General features: G+C 42.0%; 1 protein-coding gene across 1 annotated transcript in view; it reads right to left on the bottom strand.

Moving 5' to 3' along the window:
* Positions 1 to 20,874, bottom strand: part of CSMD1 (CUB and Sushi multiple domains 1) — a 1,361,167-nt gene that overhangs the window by 475,058 nt on the left and 865,235 nt on the right. Inside the window, exon 6 of the mRNA XM_048497567.1 lies at positions 10,688 to 10,800. Within this exon, the coding sequence (XP_048353524.1) occupies positions 10,688 to 10,800 (113 nt within the window). The remainder of the gene's footprint in view (positions 1 to 10,687; positions 10,801 to 20,874) is intronic.

Genomic DNA, 20,874 nt, shown 5'->3' with positions numbered 1-20,874 from the left:
GAATAATATGACTTTAAAATTTAAAATATATAAAATTTAAAAACAAATAAAAAGTGACTAATAAAACAAAATAAATCATTAAATAAGGAGTGACTTTTCTAGTCTTTTTGATGCTTCTTTGAGCTTCAGCCCTAGGTTAAATGGCCCTCCTTCCCTTCTCCCCATGATTGGCCTAAAATGCAGGCATATTTGTTAGGATCATCACATAATTGTTTCCAGAAGAGGACCTCCTGGTTACTCTCCCCTTTCCCCAACATTGCTCAATGGAATGAAGTGAAAATGAAGGAAAAATGGTGCTCATCAAAGCCAGATTATCACTTTCTATTTTGGAAAAGGAAGTGATTTCACAATTGTTACCAGCCAGACCTGAGATGGGATTGGGAGGGGGGGCGGTGTTTTTAGGAAGCAGTGTCTCCATATATCAAACTTTGCCTATGGGGTGCCCTAGAGGTGTAGGCCAAAGATGGAAGTCATCTCTTGTACGGAGTCAGTGGTACCAATAGGTAAGAGGATTTGTCTGGACAAGTCTCCTGCCAACACTGAAATGCATAACAGCTAGCTATACCTTTCCTGAAGCAATTAGGAGAAACAATAAAGCCCAGTCTGAGAAAAAGGCCTCAACTTCAGGAGAGAAGCACACCTGGCCTCCAATTAACAAAAGTTATGCAAAAAGCCATGATTTAATGCAATCAGGCTTCCTTTCAGCTATTCTTTGCTTCACTAATCCAATCAATCTTTTTCATATTTCTTCCTGGGGAAGACCACTTCTAGGTGCACTGAAGAACCCCCAGAACTGTGGTTGCATCAGTTTCACCCTAAAATCTAATCATTTTTGGATGCTTCCCAGGCCTGAGACATCATTGTATTCCTTTGGAGGACAAGAGCTGCCTTTGTCTGGAGAAGATGAAGCTCTCTTAACGTTGCTAGATTAAGCTCTTTTAACGTTGCTTTATTTCCTATAAATTAGTGCCCAGTGTGCCTACTGGACTATTGGAGCTCCGTGCAGACACTGAACTCTGCTTCTCTGGACCCCTTCTTTAGGAAAAGCTAATTATTACCCTTCTTGCAATACTCGATCTATTCCAGACCTTTCTCCTCACCTCTTTCTAAATCCTAGAACTGTGTAAATTCTCCATGGGTTTGCATTTACCATTTGTGTGTCTGAACATTTATCATTTTACTTTTCCAAAAAAATTGTTAAGCTTTAACTTCTGACTCTGGATTTCTAAGGAAAAAACTTATTGTAAAAAAAAGTGGTAAAGAACTCATGGTTGCCCCCTCTCACAAAGCTAATTCTCCACTCTAAAAGGCACAGACCTCAGCATTTTGGGTAACACAATGTTCTAATAATTTCTAAATGTCCAAAACACAATGATGGTACTTTCCATTTGGAACCAGAAGTGACATTATAATTTTTTAGATCTCTAAGGTAAAAATGTCCCAGCAGCCTCCCCGCTCCTTTCCACGCACACGCAATGCTACTGGGGACTGTCAGCCAAGGGCTGGAAACTCTAAGTCATGTTGACATTGAATAGTGACAGAATGTAGACAGTTGCCAACAGCAATGGAGATGGCCACAAGTTAGGAAACAGGCCTCTAGTTAGCCTCTAAGAATCTTTCCTCTGAAACATATGATTAAAAGTACACAGGAAAAAAGAGAAAGTGAATATGTATTTGATTCACATACAAACACTGGGATGCTGCTCTCCACTGTGCCTCAAGAAAACTGATTAGAAATCTGGTGGGACAATATTATATGACTGGAAACTATTTGTATGTTTCCATTAGAATTTAGTTTACAAGCGTTCTAAAAAGCAGTGCGGTAACCTCGGCTTGCACTGCCATCTTTGCTGGGCATTATATTTCCATATTCTCTTGAGGCGGCCTTCAGATGCCACATCTGCCTCATGTCAAAATAGTAACAAATTCCGTCAGTGACATATCTTGTTTGATTGTGGTCATCATTCTGGTATAGCTTCAGATCAATGACAATATTCTGGTTGATGGGGCAGGCTTCTCTTAGAAAACTGGTGAAAATGTATATCTCTGGGTGCTGATGCCCAAATGCTTTTTGTTCAGAATCATAAAGCAGGAGTCAATATTCCATTTCCAAGCACTTTTACAAAGATGTCAGTGAGTGTTTATGAAATGTTTGCAGATAGCAGGGGTGACTAGCAAGGGACAGAGTGACTTGTTCCCTGTGATTCAAAATTCTTACTATTTCTTTTATTGCTAGTTGCTAAGAGTGCCAAAACAATCTTCTAGAGACCATCAGGATATAATAGATTTTAGTACTTTCCCAAAGGCAATCTCAAATTAACTTCTGCTTTTTACTTTCTCAACTAGTCTTTTTGAGCTGGTCATTGGTATGAGCAGCAGGCAACATATCAGCACTGGTAATGAATCTTGATCTTTTGTACCAAATCCCAAAACGACACTTAACACACTTAGAAATAGTTCTATTCTCCATGAACACATCTAATTTGTTTGTTTTTTAAAGAATAATAACAGGAGAAACCACAGAGTTTCATGCTGTCAATAGTCAGTGCAGTACGCAGTGAATTTGCAATTAAAATTACTTCACTGCATTGTTGGGGATTGCTTTAAAAAAACCCTAAATGTTTAAAAAACTGCAGTAAAGCAAAAAACCTTTGTCTCTGAAAAACTGTTCCAATGGCAAGATTTATGGGTTTTTTGGTAAAATATATTTAATATACTAGGAAAAGTTTCTTACTCAAATTGACATCTTATGGAAAATGCTTTAATGGAAGTTAGAGAACAATTCAGACAGCACTGACAGTATTATGTTATTTTATACTTGGGAAATATTTTCAAAATATTCAAAGTTAACTGCTTGCAAGGATTACTGGGGCTGAGAGTGCCATTTTAATTTAAGCAGAGTTACATCCTTCTAAACCCACAGACTTCAGTGGATTCATAAGAATATAACTCTGCTTTAGGATGGCACTGTAATCCTAAACACATTTACATGGTAATGTTCACTGGAATAATGAGGTTTACATTTACATAAATATGCCTAAGACGAAGATGTAAACTGTTCGTCAGCTTTAAAAAATAATAACAATAAATTTAAAAAAAAACCTACCCTCCATTTTAAAGATTAAGCTAAAAGAATGTACTCATTTTGGTACATTAAACTTTACAGAGACAAAATGTGACACACTAATTGTAATGTTCAATTTCTAACTGATATTTTAGTTTATCAAATGTTTAGATAAAACTGTAATTTTTATACTAGTATTTATTTCAGTTGTCTTCCAAATACAGTTTTTCACTGTTGAAGAACTATTTTTAAGGCTTTCATCATATTCATTGTTTAACTCCAGGATAATCTATTTGTTAAAGCCTGAATTATTCAAAGTAGTCGACAGAAGAGGCAGATAACTTGAAGTGTATAATGATCAAAGCATTGTATGTCTCTGTGACCCTCCTCTCTCCTACGAGGCCACAATGCATCAATATTAAAAATTAAACATCTTATGGTAAAGATCACTGGTATGAAGTACAAAGCAGAGTGTGCTAATTGATATAGTTCTTTGGGCTGTGTTTTCAGTCTTCCTGGAAGGAATTTAAAGAAATGGGTTACCACTATTTCAAAGCAAGGGAAATTTAAATAAGCTCTATAAATGCTTTATATAATTGGGAGATGGAATCAACATAATTTATCAATTCTAAACTTTTATATGCCGCCTTTCCACCTTCATAGGGTGGGTGATAATTATGACTGAGTTGTTTATGATATATGAACATCTGAAGTGAAGCCAGTAATATTTTTTTCAAAGTTTCCTCCTCCAGGAAGGGCTTGGAACTCTGAGAATCACAACTGATTTCCAGACTATAGAGATCAGTCCCTCTGGAAGAAATAGCTTTGAAGGGCTGACCTTATAGAATCACATCTCTGCTAAGCTCCCTTTTCTTCCTAAATTTGGCCCTCCCCGGCTCTGTCCCCCAGTCGCTAGGAAATTCTCAAGCCAGAGTTGGCAACCCTAACTGTATCCCCCAGTCTGTGGCCTGTTTAGATCCTCTTGTGAGAATATTGTTGTATATACTGTTGCATATTATTGCTATATGGTGCTTATTTAATTCGTCTCATTCTTGTCAAGCTTGTCAAGCTAACATGGATCTATCTACCTATCAGAAACAAAACAACAACAACAACAACAAATACTGCCAACCTATAAATGATTTAACTGTAGTGACTAAACCAATATTGCCTGTGACGTGGTGTTTGTGGGAGGAAAGCCATATAAAACTGAAGTGACCTCATACAAAGTGCGTTTTTTTTGACATTTTTAATATCATGACTAGCCTGTTTTAAACTAAAGCTGAATCCTGAGTCTCAAGAGCAACCAACAATAGGTACAATTTCACTTTCAATTAGTTTGAGGGCCATTGCAACCTGGGAAGCAATATTGAGTAAAAGCTAAATTCGTAAGATTAAATCTTGCACTTGTAAAGATAGGCTATAACAGCACAGTCACAATAGTGCTTTAATCTATTTTAATCAATCTTCCAAACATCTGAAACTGAATTAATCTAGTACAGTCCTTTTAGATCAGATTACTTATTTAAAACCATTAGCTTTATAATTTGTTATCATATGCTTGTTCTATTATAAAAGTAATTAAGTTTAGTTCAACTAATATATACAAGTGGGAACCCACATTGACTTGTGGGAGGCATCTCACCCCCCCCCACACACACACACACAATTTCTTCTTTCCCTTTCTTGAAAGCCCCCAAAGCCTATCTCCTTCTAGGACTGCCAACCAGCAACTTCCAATAGAGGTCTGGAGACTCCTGAAATGACAATAAATCTCCCAGCTACAGGAGTCAGTTTCCCCCTTAGTGTTCCATGTTCCAGGTTGGGAAATTCCTAGAAATTTTGGGGTAGAGCCTTTGGGGAGGAAAGCAACCTACATACCATATGATGAGATAGAGGTCACTTTCCAAAGCAGCCATTTTCTGTAGGGGAACCTATCTCTGTCATATGGAGAACAGTAATAACTGAGTGATCTCCAGCCCTAAGCTGAAAGTTGGTAACCCTAGTTCTGTAGAGGAAATGCCTGTTTTGGAGGGTGGAGTCTATGCCATTTCTTGAGCCAAAGTCAGCCCAAACCCTTTCATATAGACCATTTATGCATGTGTGACATCCTTCGCGTTGAGAGTACATTGCTTTCAGATTTGGTTTTCAGATAAGCACATGCTTTCCCCTTTTCAGCACCCATCCCATTCTCAGATCTGAGACTCCCCACAGTTTCTGGAAGTTTTGTAAATAAACGGGTTTTTTTATCCTGTCTCAGGGAAGGTGAAGGAGATCCTGAAGTGTTGCCATTTTCTCAGGTATTCTTACTCTTCCCCACCTTTCCCACCCACATTACAGTAGTTCCCCCCACTCTACTGACCACCATTTCAGGATGATCAAAAGATCTGGGGAGGTCCCCCCACTGGCTTCTTCCTTTTTTAATTTTCACAGCTAAAGTTTATTGATGGAACATTGAACCTGGTAAAATAGACAAAGCTGAATTCATTTTTAAAAAACTCGAGCCTCCTGAAAAATTGTACTGTTGTACTGAACAGTACATGCTTGTATTGTTCAGCATGGCAGACCTTGCCATTAGCAATCTATCAATAGGCAAAACACCCCACCCCAAAGGTGGCACACAACCTTCTTAACTGGAGATTACATGGTAACAAGGGGGGGTGGTTAGAGCAAAATGGTGGATCGGCACAGATAGGGAAACAAAAAATTGTGTGTGTGGGGGGGGAAATGGTGTAAATAGGAAAACCCCACTGTGAAGCAAAGTTAGAGAACTGATTGCTTCTAGCTGTGGGGTAAGTCATGTGTTCACAAATGGCCATTATTTACTTCTCATTACACTCTCCTTCACAATGGCAATCACCATGAACACAACTAGAGAGAACAATTTAACTTACAAATCTTACTACTGCGGCTGCTACTGCTACTGATTTAACAAGAATTATACCCTTTTGGGGAGATAAACAAGCTTTAAAAAGAATTATACCCTTTTGGGGAGATAAACCTAATCCTATGGCAATTTATTGGGGTGACTATTTCTTGCAATGAATTTTACTTTCCAGTTTTCATGTAAAGTGCTGCAGCTGCTGTTTGAATTTAAATAAAACTTTGAAGTAGGAGCACATCTAAGCTTAAAAAGTATTCCAAATTACTAATTCCAGGTGCACAGGCAACTGACAATCCTTTGTCTTCTCTCCACTTTAATCACAAAAGTTGATTTTGAGCAATGATTTTTCTAGCACAAGAAATCAATAAATATTCAATTTCAGAAAAAAAAACTTGGCTGTTGATAAATATCCTTGAGAACATAGAGAACCACTGAAAACACTGAAAGTCTTGATATCTAATAAAACATCTAATTAAGAGCACTCCAGCCATATGAATTGTGTTAAAAAGTTAGGTTTTTACATGAAAACATTAGGTATTGAGTACAGGAGAAGACTGACTAAGAATATGAAATAGGATTTTGTGAGGTGCCTGTCACCACTGGTTACCCTTGCTGCGCTGCCCCTGTTCTCCTCATGGGGTTCCAGATTGGGTTTGGAGGGGTTGACCTCAAAATGGGTCGCAGACAAGGCAGATTCCCTGCTGGGGGGGGGGTATTCCTCTCTTGCCATACCCCTCCCTGCTTCCTTTATGGGGGTTTCTCCACCCCTCTCCTTGACCCACTTCAGTCACCCAGCAGCCCAGGGCTGGTGCTTCCCTCATGGCCTCACTTGGCCATGCTTCCTAGCTAGGTGGCAGGCATCCATGCGAGCCGCCACCTCTGATTCACTGCTGCTGCCACCACCCATCTCGGAGCCGATGTCTTCCCCATTTGTGGATGGGCACAGTCTCAGCAATTGGTCCGTCTGATCCCGCCATTTCAGGTCATCCCACTGAGGTAGGGCTGGGCTTTGGGTTCCCTGGGCAGGCTGTTGGCAGCAGGGAGAGTTGATGAGAGCTAATAGGCCCACACCATATGTCATGCGCCAATGGGTACTTACTGGGATACAGAGGACTCTGATGTAGAACCTGACAACATAGTGCAACGAGAGTTGGCTGCTCCTGAGGAAGACCAGGCAGCAGAGCCAACTCCCAGCTCTTCCCTGCCTGATGACATGCAGGTGGAGGAACCTGCAGATCCTCCTACGGAACCCAGTAATGAGTCAGCTGTGCACAGGAGACAGAAGCAGAGGCAGCTGCTGCAGAAGCAAAGGAGGATTTTGCAGCTAGATGTGGGAAGATAGAAGTGTCTTCGTCTGATGAGGATTAACTCCTTGCAGAATCCCAACCCCTTGGACAAGGCTCTCTATATAAGCTTTGCTGTAAGCTTACCTCTGCCTGGGTGCAACAAGTGTTTAGCTAATCTTCTGTGCCATGACCTGTTGAACTGACGTGTGAATTCACCTGCTCCTGTTGCCAGCCTTGACCCATTAGGCTGTCTTCTGACTACGCTCTTGTCTGCTGCCGGTTCTGTCCTGCGAGACTGGACCTGACCATGCATTCACAGCATCCCACACCCTGCCTGCATGCAGAACACCATGCTTGGTGTAGGCCACACAAGCCTTCTGCTAGGCATCCTTGTTAGCTGAATCAATCACCTGGGACATGTCAGCATTGGCACGCAGCTTCTCAGGGAAGTGGCTCACAGGGTAATTAAAAGGAAGCAAAGAGAGATAACACATTATCCAGGGGTGTGGTCATTTGCCCTATTCAGTCATTGGAGTGAAGCATGGTTGGTGACCACTGGAAGTTGTTATTGGTGAGGTAGTATTGTAGTGCTCCCACTGCCCATTAGATGGCCAGCATCTCTTCCTCTGTCATGGGGTAGCATGTTTCAGCGGGCTGCAGCTTCCAGCAAGAAGAGGGCAGGGTTCTCCTCTCCCTCTATCTCTTGTGAGAGGACTGCTCCAAGTTGGATGAATCTGTTTGCAGTATGAACAGCTGAGTGAAGTCCGGGTTCCATAAGACCATGTCTCACAAGAAGGTGGCCCACTGATCTAGGAAGGCCAGCTGACAGACTGGCATGCACTGAAAGCACTCACAGTCAGTCAGTGAGGGGGCTAATGTGGCTAGTGAAGTGAGTGATGAACATGACAAAATAACTGACCAGACCCAAGAACGTTTTGTAACTGTGTCTTGGTGTTCAGTTTCAGGACCTGCTTGATGGGTGTAACCTTTTTGGGGATGGGCTTCAGTACTTCCATGTTTTTTTCTCCACAGATCTGTCCATAAGTGTCATGATCAGTTCTCCCTCTGCATCAGACAGCGAAGATGAAAGCAGCCTACCACACACCCCTGTTAATCCCCCCATTGACAGCGAAGGAATGTTTCAGGAGTGGAGGCGTGAGACCAGCTGTTCATCAGAAGTGGATGAACCAGCTGTTGATCCAGAGTTCTCTGTGGGGCCCTCGAAATTAGGACTTTCTCAGAGTCCACCCTCAGCACCCCAAGCAAACAGTCCTCCCACTTCACCCACCCCTTTAGAGCAGCATCGCCAACGGTTACACCTTGAATTAGCTGAGCGGAGACGATCAGCTTGACTGGCTACTCGACATTTGTAGGTTACTAGCAGGATCAGCTCTCTGCAGAAACATTCTTATAGCATTTCCGCCTTTATGCTGATAAGAGACAGCTCACACCCGGCGCGTTTTTGCAGAAGGCAATTCATCACCAGGACGACTACTCTGCTTTGGTTCCGTGAATTGCTCAGCAAAGCCTGCTTTCTGGTAACGACCCTTGGACTTTGCCCCCTGGACCTGCTTTTGGATTTGTGTTTTGGATTGTGATGACCTGGTAGACTGCTGAGCTTGCTTACTGATTCTCAGACTGAACTCTAACCAGCGCCTTGTCAGGTGCCTTAAGAGACATTTCCGACCTGTGTTTAACCTGCAGTAAATATCTATCAGCTGCATCCTGTCTTCTGTCTGTCCTTGACAGTCAGCCCGTGACAATAAGTCTCAACAAGAAAGCTCCTGGTTTCAATTGTATATTCATTTTTAAAGTCTTTTGAATTATTGAATGTATTGACCTCCAATACCCATAAATAGTAAAATGATCCTTCTTGGTGTTTATATTTCCAGCACTTGTTAGAGATGTTTTTGTACATTTTCATTATTTTACTTGGTGTTACATGAATGGTACATCATTTTATAAAAGTTTTCTTTTAGATTAGAGCTCAATCTAAATTTCAGCCCCCTTCTTAGTTAGTCTCTGGAACCAGCAGAGAAGAGTAGCAGTGGAGAAGATGAGTGGGCCAGAAAGGGCTGTGTGAGCTCTGGTTTTCTTTTCAGAGGGCTTTTCTCAAACCCACATCTTTTAAACAGTGTATTTTTAACACATATTCTCCTATTGCAGTATGAACAGCTGAGTGAAGGCCGGGTTCCATAAGACCATGTCTCACAAGAAGGTGGCCCACTGATCTAGGAAGGCCAGCTGACAGGCTGGCATGCAATTGATCACATATTCTCCTATTATTCTATTCGTATATTATATTCAAAATTAGTGACCCATTTTATGGCGTAGTGGCTAAGAGCAGTGGCTAAGAGCAGGTGCACTCTGATCTGGAGGAACTGGGTTTGATTCCCAGCTCTGCCACTTAAGTTGCGGAGGCTTATCTGGGGAATTCAGATTAGCCTGTGTACTCCCACACATGCCAGCTGGGTAACCTTGGGCTAGTCACAGCTTTTCGAGCTCTCTCAGCCCCACCCACCTCACAGGGTGTTTGTTGTGAGGGGGGAAGGGCAAGGAGATTGTAAGCCTGCAGGAGAGAAAGGGGGGATATAAATCCAAACTCTTCTTCTTCTCTTATTTTACTTGTTCACCTTCCATTTCATATTTCAACAATAATTTGTACATTTTAGAAATAACATGTTCATCATTTGTACATAATTCCATTTCAAGCTCAGTCTTGGTATTTTCAAAACCATACAGTCTTTTATCTAATTTAAATATGTCAGATAATTGTAAATACGGGAACAAGTCACAAGAAATGTCTTCCGACATTGTTCTCTTGATTTCATTTTACCTTCCCTTTGTCGAGAAAATCACCATATACCATCCATTGTTTTTCAAAAGTAATTTCACATCTGAATAGTGCTTCTTGTGGCAACAGCCACTTTGGTATTCTTGGGCATAATCTAGGTTTAAATTTAGTCCATATTCCCAGTATGGCATGCCTAATATAATAATTATTGAAATCTTTATTTACTTTATCATACCATAAATAGGCATGCCATCCACATTTCAAGTCATGTCTTTCTAGATCCAGCAGTATTTTATTTCTTAATGTGACCCATTCCTTCAACCAAACTAAACAACAGGATGCAAAATATAGTTTTAGGTGGCTTAATCTCCCCCTTTTTTCCTTTAGTGTAGTATCTTAAGTTTGACAGGAGGCTGCTTCCCAAGCTACCGGTAATTTTAATGAAAATAAGTAGCAACACCAAGGAGTTAATAAGTGGATTCTAATTAATTTCATTATTTTTGGGTGGTGATAGCTGCTTTTCCAAGTTGGCAAAGATCTGGCTCTAGTGTGTTTATTTCCCATCAAGCAGAGTCTAAATAAAACCTTTTCATTGACATCCCTCTTACATCTGTTTGGAAGCACAGATATCTCCTGACAGATTCCTATGTAATTCTTACCTTGGAATTGGGCATTAAATCCTTTCCGTCTGTGATTACTGTCAGATGTGAAATGGAGCCGTAACCAGTTTTTGCTGCTGATAACAGGAGAAGGAAGATTCATGCCAGTCAACCTGGGGAAAAACCCATAACATTTTAAAAATACTGATGTAACATTCAATAAGCTTATTATTATTATAGCAGAGGGTTTATATTAGAAGACAACAGACACTTAGTATTAAGAAAGATAGACAATTTAAAGGTATCCTAAAAGTCTGTATCATACTAGATTATTCTAACATCTTTTATATGCAAACCAGTCACATCTTAATCATACTGGAAATGAAGTAGATTTGAGACCGTGGATGAAGTATTACCAAGTAAAGAAAGGACATAAACAATACAAATGCAACTGCAAATGTTTTTGATCCAGGCACATAGAAATACACCTCACACCTCCTTCCACTTCCAAGGTGGATTAACAAATACCCAACTACACAAAACACTCTGCAGTGCACCATGGAGTGAAACTCTGAAGATGCCAGCCACAGATGTGAATGAAAGGTTAAAAGCTAAAACTACCAGACCACAGCCACATAGCTTGGAAAAACCACAACAGCTTTTCCTACATTTTTATTCAACTCCTGGAAAAGCAATCAATTCTTTATGTCTGGCTTTTCTGCTAGCTTACCTCACATCACCTCAGGATCCATTTTGGGGTATAAATAATGATCTTTGATCATTCATATTGTGTGTGTGTGTTCTAGATCCTTGTATGCACTCCCACTTGCATTTGGGCTCTCTTTTTTGCTTCTGGAAATGCATGTCATTTTTCTCTTTAGAACTGCATTTCTTGGGCATCCCTTCAAGACTGGCAACCATCACCCATTGCTGAAACCCCCACCAACTTCCTCCCTTTTTTCTTAGTCAGCTTTCGTATGATTTGGGTATGTATGTTCCTTGCTTAAAATATATTTCTTGTTTTACTCTTTTCATTCTTTACTGTAACCAATTTTAATTATACATCTGCCTACTTACTTGAGAATTTTCAGTCAGGAATATCCTGGTATCCATAACTTATAGATCCCAGTTACCTCCTCTTGCTCTCTGTCTCCAGATCATTCCTCCCAACTAATGTAGAGACTATCTACTTATGATTACACTGGGGTTTGGGATGAGCTTCCCAAGGAAGCATATTTGGTTCTGTCTTGGGTTGTCCTTAGACAGAATATTTTTATCTCTGCATTGCCCTGAAGATCCTCTGCTGTAGAGGAGTCAGCCATATAGATGAATTTCTCTCTCTCCTCTCCATCACTCTCTTGATACCAGATCAGTTTCTCAATTAAGGCATACATTTCTTCAGGCACTTTCAAGAGGAAATAGCTTAGTGGCCTAAGGGCTCCATGGACACATTAATCAAGGCTGTTCGGTTTAATCTTCCAAAACTCCTTACAGAACTCAGGTTTGCAGAATAATAAGCTTTTCCTGCCAATCCTCCATAATAATGTAAGTATGTTTGTAAGTATGTATGAATGTACACATGCATGTAAAAAAAATTATGCTGCCTCTCCAGAAAATCTTCCTGATGTGGCGAAAAAAATAAAAGATATATGTTTAATTAAACACAGCACAAAACCAGAGCATAAAAGCATGGCTGAAAGTAAGAATCAATTCCAAACTAAAACATACCATGACAATGCTGTTAAAACATCCACTCCCCAATTTAAAGACTGGGCAAACATGTTTCCCCTTGCCATAGGCAGACCAGCAAAAACTGGCATCCAGGGACAAGGCCTTGTTTTTGTGCCCCATCTCCATGCCCCCATTTTCAAATAGAGGTGGGAGGTGCAAAAAAAAAGGCCCAGCTGCTGCCACCTCCCATTTCTATCAGAGGACATGCCTGCTCGTGGGGCTGCAAGCCTGCAGGGCACTTCTGGCCTTGCGCTGGCTGCTGCCGGACCAGCTCCCCATTTCCATTGCAGGCCGCAAGCAGGTGTGGCCTCTGATTGGGGGGGCAGCAGCAGCCGCCAGCACAAGGCCGAGAGCCAAGGCAGGAGCTCTTTCTGCCACTGCTTTTCACCCAGAAGAGGCCCAACAAGCCAAGCAAGGTGCTGCCAGCAGGCAGGGACTGGCCAGGTCTGACCCCGCAAGGCAAAGCAGGCACCAAGCACAAGTGTGGTCAGGTCACAGTCCAATGGGTCAAGGAAGGTGGTGTAGTCAGGTTACAGTCCCATAGGTCAAGGAGAACCAAGGAGCAAGCTAGGAATCAATGAAGAACCAGGCACACAGTGGCGACAGATAACACATTTGTTACACCCAGGCAGAAGCAAACTCACAGAGAGGCTTATATAGACAGCCTTGCTCAGGGGGCTGGGATTCTGTGAGGATTTAATCCTCATCAGCTGCAGAGACTCCTAATCTCCCACACCTTGCTGCCAAAAGAGCATTTCTTCTGTGCTTCTGCAGTAGCAGCCTCTGCTTCTGCCTCCTATGTACAGCTGGTTCATCACTGGGTTCCCTAGGAGGATCTGCAGGCTCCTCCACCTGCATGTCATCAGGCAGGGAAGGACTGGGCGTTGGCTCTGCTGTCAGGTTCTGCCTCAAAGTCCTCTGTGTCCTGGTAAGTACCCAGGGGTTGACTCATGACATATCCAGTAGAGCACCTCGTGCAGCAGGCTCATGCAGCGCCTCCAGCTGCAGCTGCACCACTTCCTTCCTGCTTGACCTCTGCTCCAGCGCCTGCTTTCCTTTTTCCTTTCTGGGCTGGGTGACCCACTGGCCTCTTTGTGCTATGGAAGCGACACAGCCAGGCTCAATGGCGAGGCAGCGGCCTGGTGGGCACTGGCTGGCCTGGCTTTCCTTTCAGAGGTGAGTTTGCTGCACACACTGCATGGAGCTGGAGGCGCTGCCTGCCACGCTGACCTCTTTGTGCTGTGCCAGCACCGTGGCTGGGACCAGGCTCAATGGCACACAAACTTATCCAGGCCAGCCAGTGCCCACCACGCCGCCATGCCATCAAGCCCGGCCCCGGTGCTGGCACAGCACAAAAAGGCCAGCGGGACAGGCATGGCCACCGAAGCCTGGCCTGGGCCTGGTGCAGTACATGCAGCAAGCCTGCCACCTTTCCACTGGAAGCTTGCCCAAACCAGCCACCACCAGCCAGGCCGCTACCACGCCATCAAGTCTGGAATGTACATCAAGCCCACTGAAAGGAAACATATGGCCCCATATGTCCCTGTGGAAGCTCCGCTCCTGCCCCTTGTACCTGTAAGAGAGCAACTTCAAGGAGAAGGGCATTTCATAAGCAATGTGCCATTACTAAGAAAGTCCAGTTTCTGGTCACCACCTACTTCTCCTTTAAAGGGGAGGCACAGAGAGCAGGACTTGTGAGGCAGATTTTAACTGGTGAGCTGAACAGTATAGTAGCTATGTAACCCTCTCTGAAAATGAAATAAAAAGTTACAAAGGACCATTAACATATTCCTGGACTGCTCTCCAAAAAGCGTGAGTCCTACCTCACAAATATTCTGACTCTCACACCAAGGGCATCTCAGATCCTAAAGTTGCACCAACCACAGTGCAACCAACATTTTACCAATGTGCAGCAGGATCCTGCACTTTTGGCCCAGTACCACCGTAGATCTTAGCTCTGTACCAAAGTTACCCAATAGCTGCAGTTTGCCCAGGAAATCAAGAACATAAGGTGAGCTTGACATGTCCTCCATTCTCATAGTAGGTTCTATTCCTGAACCTTCTTCCATCACAAGCACAAAAATAACTAAACTTCTTCAAGATGAACCATGTAAGTTGGAGGAAGGCTCCTTAGATTGAGGAAGGCTTAAAGCAGGAGCTAAAAGGAAAAGTGGGGTATAAATAATTTAATGAGTAATATTCAGTGGAGTGGGAGGATTAGGACTAGGATCCACCCTAATTCTCATTTTGAAAGGCAGGCTTAAAGAGAAATCATAAATATGCAAATATTTTAGTGACTGGATGACCAAAAGGTGCATTACTGATGAGAAGTTGCTGAGTGAAAGCCAATATTGATGATCAAAACAAAGTTCACCTTGTTATCTTGGACCTGATCTATATTTCTTAAACATGGAAGTTAACAATACAGAAATTTAAAAGTACATGAATCATATACCCACACTTTATTGAATCAAGGTTTGACCTTCAACGTAGGGTATTACATTCATATATTTAAAAAATGGATTATTCATCATTTTTAAAAGTCCAACTCTGACTGAAATAAAGGGGTTCCCTCAACTAATTGGCAATTAAAATTTTCATTTTTAAAAGAACGAATCACTTGTATATCAGTACCTTTCTTCATAATACACTGCGGTCTCTTCAATGGCCCTACTTCTTTTGAAATTATTTTGTATCCTCACAATATGAGCCATTGCTGGTACCTACAAGTACTGGCTACTAAGCAACCACCAAGAACTCTAATAGATTCTGTTTTTCACACATTTATAGGAGGAAAAAAAATCTTCTTTTACACTAACACTAAAATGACCCAAAATTTCACAAATATGTCACTACAAGGTACAGCTGTAGTTATCAGAATACACCATGCTCCAAGGAATGGTACCCAGTAAAGGAGTCAATATTAAAACAGTATTCCTGAATCTAAAGATCATTCCAAAGGCAGTCTGCTGCTGAATATGAAATTATCTCTTTAGTGACAGATAGGTCCACAACTAGATATGCAGAAAATAAATTTTAAACATTCATTTCAAAGCCCATGGAAGGAACTAAATTGGAGCTGAAAAAGTTTAGAAGGTCTTCAAGACCACAGCACACATCTGATGACAGGGTATTATATCATATACTAGCGGTACCCGGCCACGCGTTGCTGTGGGCTATTGTGGTGAAATGGGAAAGGAACAGTAGCAGCAAATCAATTGCAGAGGCCATCGAGAATGCGTGCTCATAGGCTTAGCAGCCTGATACTGTCGCCGGTTGTGTGCCTGCATTCGCTTAGGCGGGGGGGATGGAAAGAGCACCCCTCCCACATCCTAGAGCTGGCCTGAGTCTGACAATCCTTTACCTGGGAGTAAGTTTGGTTGATTAGAATGGGTGTTAAGCTTCTGAAGGTAGAAAACCCTCTGAAGGTGACTCCAGCCATTTCAAAGTATGTCACAGGTGCTTTACCAAGCTTACTCCTTAGTAATGCGTGCCTCAGAGGCAACCTGGTTTTCTGAACTGTAACCTTAGTATTCAGGGAATCTAGGCTGGTTGGCCCCTCCCTCCCCTCCCTTGCATGCCACCCCTCACTCTCTCCCCTTCCTCACTTCTCTTCCCTTGCATGCCACCCCTCCCCTTCCCTCCCTTCCCTCTCCCTCCACTAGGGTGGGTGGGTCATATCCAGATGCTGGGCCCCCTCACTCTCTCCCCTCCCTCCCTTCTCTTCCCTTGCATGCCTCCCTCTCCCTCTCCGTCCCTTCCCTCTCCGTCCCTCCAGCTATCTTTTACATTCAAGCTTGTTCAATATGGGTGTGCCCTTGCATGCCTCCCCCTCTGTCCCTTCCCTCTCCCTCCCTCCAGCTGTCTTTTACATTCAAGCTTGTTCATTATGGGTGTGTAATATGGGTGAGGAAGTAGTTAAGTGGTAGTTGGATGTGAGGGAGGACAGAGTGAGGAGTGTGAGGATGAGCTGAATGTGTATGAGAGTATGTGTGTTGTGTGGTAGTAGTGGGTGAGGCACAGAGAGTGGAAGGTACCTGCATGTGAGGGCGGGAACCCCACCTGACATCTCACACGTCAATGTGTGTATGTGTTTCAATTCCACTTGAGTTATTACCTATGTACTGTTTTCACTGCTCATATCTGGCCACCTGAGTGAACATTCTAAGGGCTTACAATGCTGCACGAACATTCTAAGGGTGACAGTTACACATAGCCAGCTTCATGTCCTTCACCATGGAGTGCCAGGGAAAAGGCGTTTTACCTGGGCCAGGTGTGAAATTTCAGGTAGGTGAACACCTAAAAACACTCTCGCCTGGCTGACTATAGTGGCTGGGAATTTTCAGAGGAGTTGGCCCAGCAGTTCCTGTGCTAGATCATCAGGAACAAACTCACGGTTTGTTTTTTATATATATGGATAATTACTCACAAGGTCTCCCAATGGTTCAAACCCACTACCCGAATGGTGTCCATTTAACATTCATTTTGGACATCAAGCTAACATCTTCTTAATCCATATTTAACAGAGTAATAAACAATTATCCAATTTGTTAGTGTATTAAAATGAGTTTAGGAAATGTTAGCTGAACGTTCAAAGTACGTCTCCAATGAGAGTTGCAATACATTCAGTGAAAGAGTCCGAAAAAGTCCATTGACACAATTCACTTCAATCTCCAGAAGATGGGAGCAATTTTGCTGTTCCTCCTTCTGCCTTATTCCACTGATCTCCCCAAACCATTCTCAAACCATTATCTTGGTGTTCTGAAGAAATAATAATGCATCCACAAAATAATATATCCTTTCAGTATATTAAGTGCTTTGTAAATTCTCTCCAGCAATAGGAAACCTCAATGAAAAACATTAAGCCTATTCACATCAAGCTTTGCTTTTGACCGCCAGTTAATGCAAAAAGCATGTATTGCAACTGTGGCTTTCTTCCTTTCAATTAAAAGCATGTCCTTGAGGCAGTAAATAAGATTAAAATTTGCCTGTTTTGTCTTGTGTGGTGTGGTGAATAAAACATTCATCTGCAAACCAAAACACTGATATGGCTTGATTCTGCAGTGTGCAAGCTAATTCACCTCACAATGTCCCTGGTTTCATTTCAGGTTTTCTCCTTCATGTATCAAATTTAAGGATTTCACTTTTTTAAAAATCCTGAGAGACTCTTGTTTATAATGTACTATGCAGCTGGTTATTATAAGGAAGTCATAACCTCCTTTGGGTCTGTAGGCATGCTAAAGCAGTTCACAGTGGCCCAGTCAGTATTAAATAATGCAGTGAATCATTTACATGAACCTGTTTGAACAGCAAAGACTAAGCAGGGTTTTCAAAAGGATCTCACTATTTATGTTGGAGAATTGATATATGACCTTCCTCACACCCTCCATCTGTATACAGACTCTGACTGCTTAATTTCCTATAAGGTATCTTTCTTTCCACCGACCCCTAGACATTTTTGATTTCTTATTTTGTGTTCACATTATAGTACACATTCCTGCTGTTTAGGGAGGCAACCTAGGCCATTTGAGAAATTATTCATGCAGGAAACAAACAACTAAAAAAAATAGAGGTGAGCCACACTACAAAAGCAATCAACTGAGTTGATTTCTCTAGTCAGCAGGGACAGAGCAAGGGGGAACTGCGCTTGGGCATGTGTGTGCCCTGTGCCTCCACCCCGGAACACCCCTGCCATGCCCCCTCCACACCCCAGGCATGCCCCTGTACCGCACATGCCCAAGGCATCGTACCCTTCCGCCGCCCCCTTAGTGCTACGCCACTGCTAGTCAGGGTTTAGACTGTTTTCATTATTGTAATGACCATATTGCTGTGGCTATCCCATCTAGATTTCCACAGGTACAAAGAAAGAGGGTGGTTTTACTGATTCTTCTCTCCTACAGCAGCCCAAAACACATCCCAATCTGCTGCTCCTGCAGGTGAGGGCAGCCTCAAGAAATATTTAGGAGAGCATCAGTGATCTTTCATGGGACCCTCCACTCCTTGTACCAGAGACACTATAGGTGAGATTCAACCCTTCTTATTAAACACTAGAAACATACAAGGTTTAGAATATTGTACAACATAGAAGAAGCGGAGAAGAAGAAGAGTCTGAATTTAGAGTTCACTTTTATCTCCTGTAATGAGACTCAAGGCGGATTACAAACTCTTTTCTCATCCTCTCCCCACAACACGTACTTTGTGAGGTAGGTCTGAGAAAGGTCTTAGAGAACTGTGACTACCCTGAGGTCACCCAGCAGCCTTCATGTGTTGGAGAAGGGGAACAAGTCCAGTTCACCAGACAAGAGTCCACCACTCATGTGGAACAGTGGGGAATCAAACCCGGTTCTCCAGATTAGAGTCCACCATTCTTAACCACTACACTGTGCTCAGTCTCCAGGACGAGCATCTTGACTAGTAACAGAATTTTCTAGGCTCACCTGCCATTCTACCCAAAAGGAAGACAAACCTGAACGTAAGATGGCATTCCCAAATATGGCATAAACAAAATGTCATTGCTGTAGTTAAACACAGTTTAACTGCATGCTCTCTCTCTCTCTCTCTCTCTCTCTCTCTCTCTCTCTCTCTCTCTCTCTCTCTCTCTCTCTCTCTCTCTCTTTGTCAGTGACTCAGCTGGGAAAAAATCCTACCATTCCTTTAGTAACAGCATTTGCTTTTAGTTATTCCTTCTGCATCATATACAGATTTGGATATAAACATAAGTACAAACTAAAGAAGATGATAAGAAACTATCATATCTGTCCTATCACTCTAATCCATTCATCTACATTGTACATTTGTGTAAATATAAAAGATTGCAGCACTGTCTACCACACTGTTATTATGATGCATGCACAACAACTGTAAGAAACACATCAAAATAAACATGTTTAATGATATATATTTAGATAACTCTACAATAATATGGAATAACTAAACTGTGTGACACCCATTAAGCATCTATAGCAGCAAGTATGAGTGTGACATCTTATTATATAATTGTTTTCCTGATGATGAACTAGAAAACATGAGGGCTGCTGGAAAGTGTAGTCCTCAGCCATCTGGGAGGGCACAGATTCTAGCTCCTCCTGGAGGAACAAGGACTACATTTTCTGGCAGCCCTTGCTGTAGGAAATCATACCCCCCTCCTCATCCTACAGTGTGCCTCTCTCTACCAGGACTAAGTTCCTGTGTTGAATTTTGTATGCAGGATGAGTGCTCCTGGATTGGAATGTTCCTAGAAGCCAACTAATGCCAGTTCCACCCCAGCAATGCCCCTCCCCTCCCTGCACTAGCAGCCACTCAGATCCCAGCATAGCTTCATGGCAGCCTCAACTTCCATGGAGGAACTGTGGGGATGCGGAATGCTGGTGTTTTTGCACCATCTGCTGACAAGGGTGCCCCTTATGCCAGCAGAAGGAAGAAAACATGTTGGCACAGCCCTCTGTCACTTCCACAGCATGATGCCCCCCCCCCCATCTTGATTGGGCTGTAAGTGAAAAGAAAACTTTTAATATTTGTTTTGTTGATCTCCAAATTGTGTGGCAGTTCCCTTTTCCCTAATGTTCCCTTTTCCATTCCATTATGTAATATTGGCTCTATAGGTCCAATATCATCAAGCAGCAGGATCCAATTATGAGAGTGACTGCTCAAACCATCATGTACACTTAAAACAAACTTATGCTAAAACCAAAATCTGAGGTTTTCTCTGAAGTTAATAATTACAACATTCCCATCAGCCATGGAAGATCTTATGTAATGAACTAAACTGCAGTCTCCAAATAGGTGCTCATATATGAATTATTCACACATGTATACATTAAATAGAAACTTCAAGGAGTTAAATTGTGTTCCTTATTAAATTTGTTTCATTGCCTCTTTCAGAGGAAGTGTGAGGGCGCTCCCTTTGAAGTCCTCATTAGACTGTCTAAGGAATGAAATCATAGTTATCTTATTAAAATCTGTCAGCCAAGTCAGATATGCCAGTCAAATAACTAGCTTTTTTTCAAATTAAAATGCTTTTTAATTTGCCAGTTTATTTAATTAGAAAGTCATCATAAATGCAGTGACAATGTTTGACAAAAAGTGAAGAAAACCTGTTTTATTCTCTCCACCCTTAATTATACAGGCTCGATATTTAAGAAGAAATTATAAGGATTTCATCCGAACACATGAACCAAAAGATTCATATTAGTTATCTTGTTAGATACACTTGTGTGGTAGCCAATTGAATTTAAACACCACATTATCGCAAGGGTTCTATACAATGGTCCCATGTGTCAATATTGTTAGCACTTTATTACCTGAGTGGACAAAATAATTTAAATGTACAATTTCCCTTTGAGCTATTGCTAATAATAGAATCCCACAAACCACAGATTCCTTCAATCGCACCCAAGAAGTAATTCAGATTCAGTAATATATCAAATTTCAATTTCTCCAATTAATCTTCCTTCTTATCATGACAGCATGCTGTTGTCTTTGATCATGAAAAATCCATATTGTCCTTATTTGGGATG

The sequence above is a fragment of the Sphaerodactylus townsendi genome, linkage group LG01 (genome assembly GCF_021028975.2).
Source record: "Sphaerodactylus townsendi isolate TG3544 linkage group LG01, MPM_Stown_v2.3, whole genome shotgun sequence".
Lineage (NCBI taxonomy): Eukaryota > Metazoa > Chordata > Lepidosauria > Squamata > Sphaerodactylidae > Sphaerodactylus > Sphaerodactylus townsendi.
This window is presented reverse-complemented; position numbering and strand designations above follow the sequence as displayed.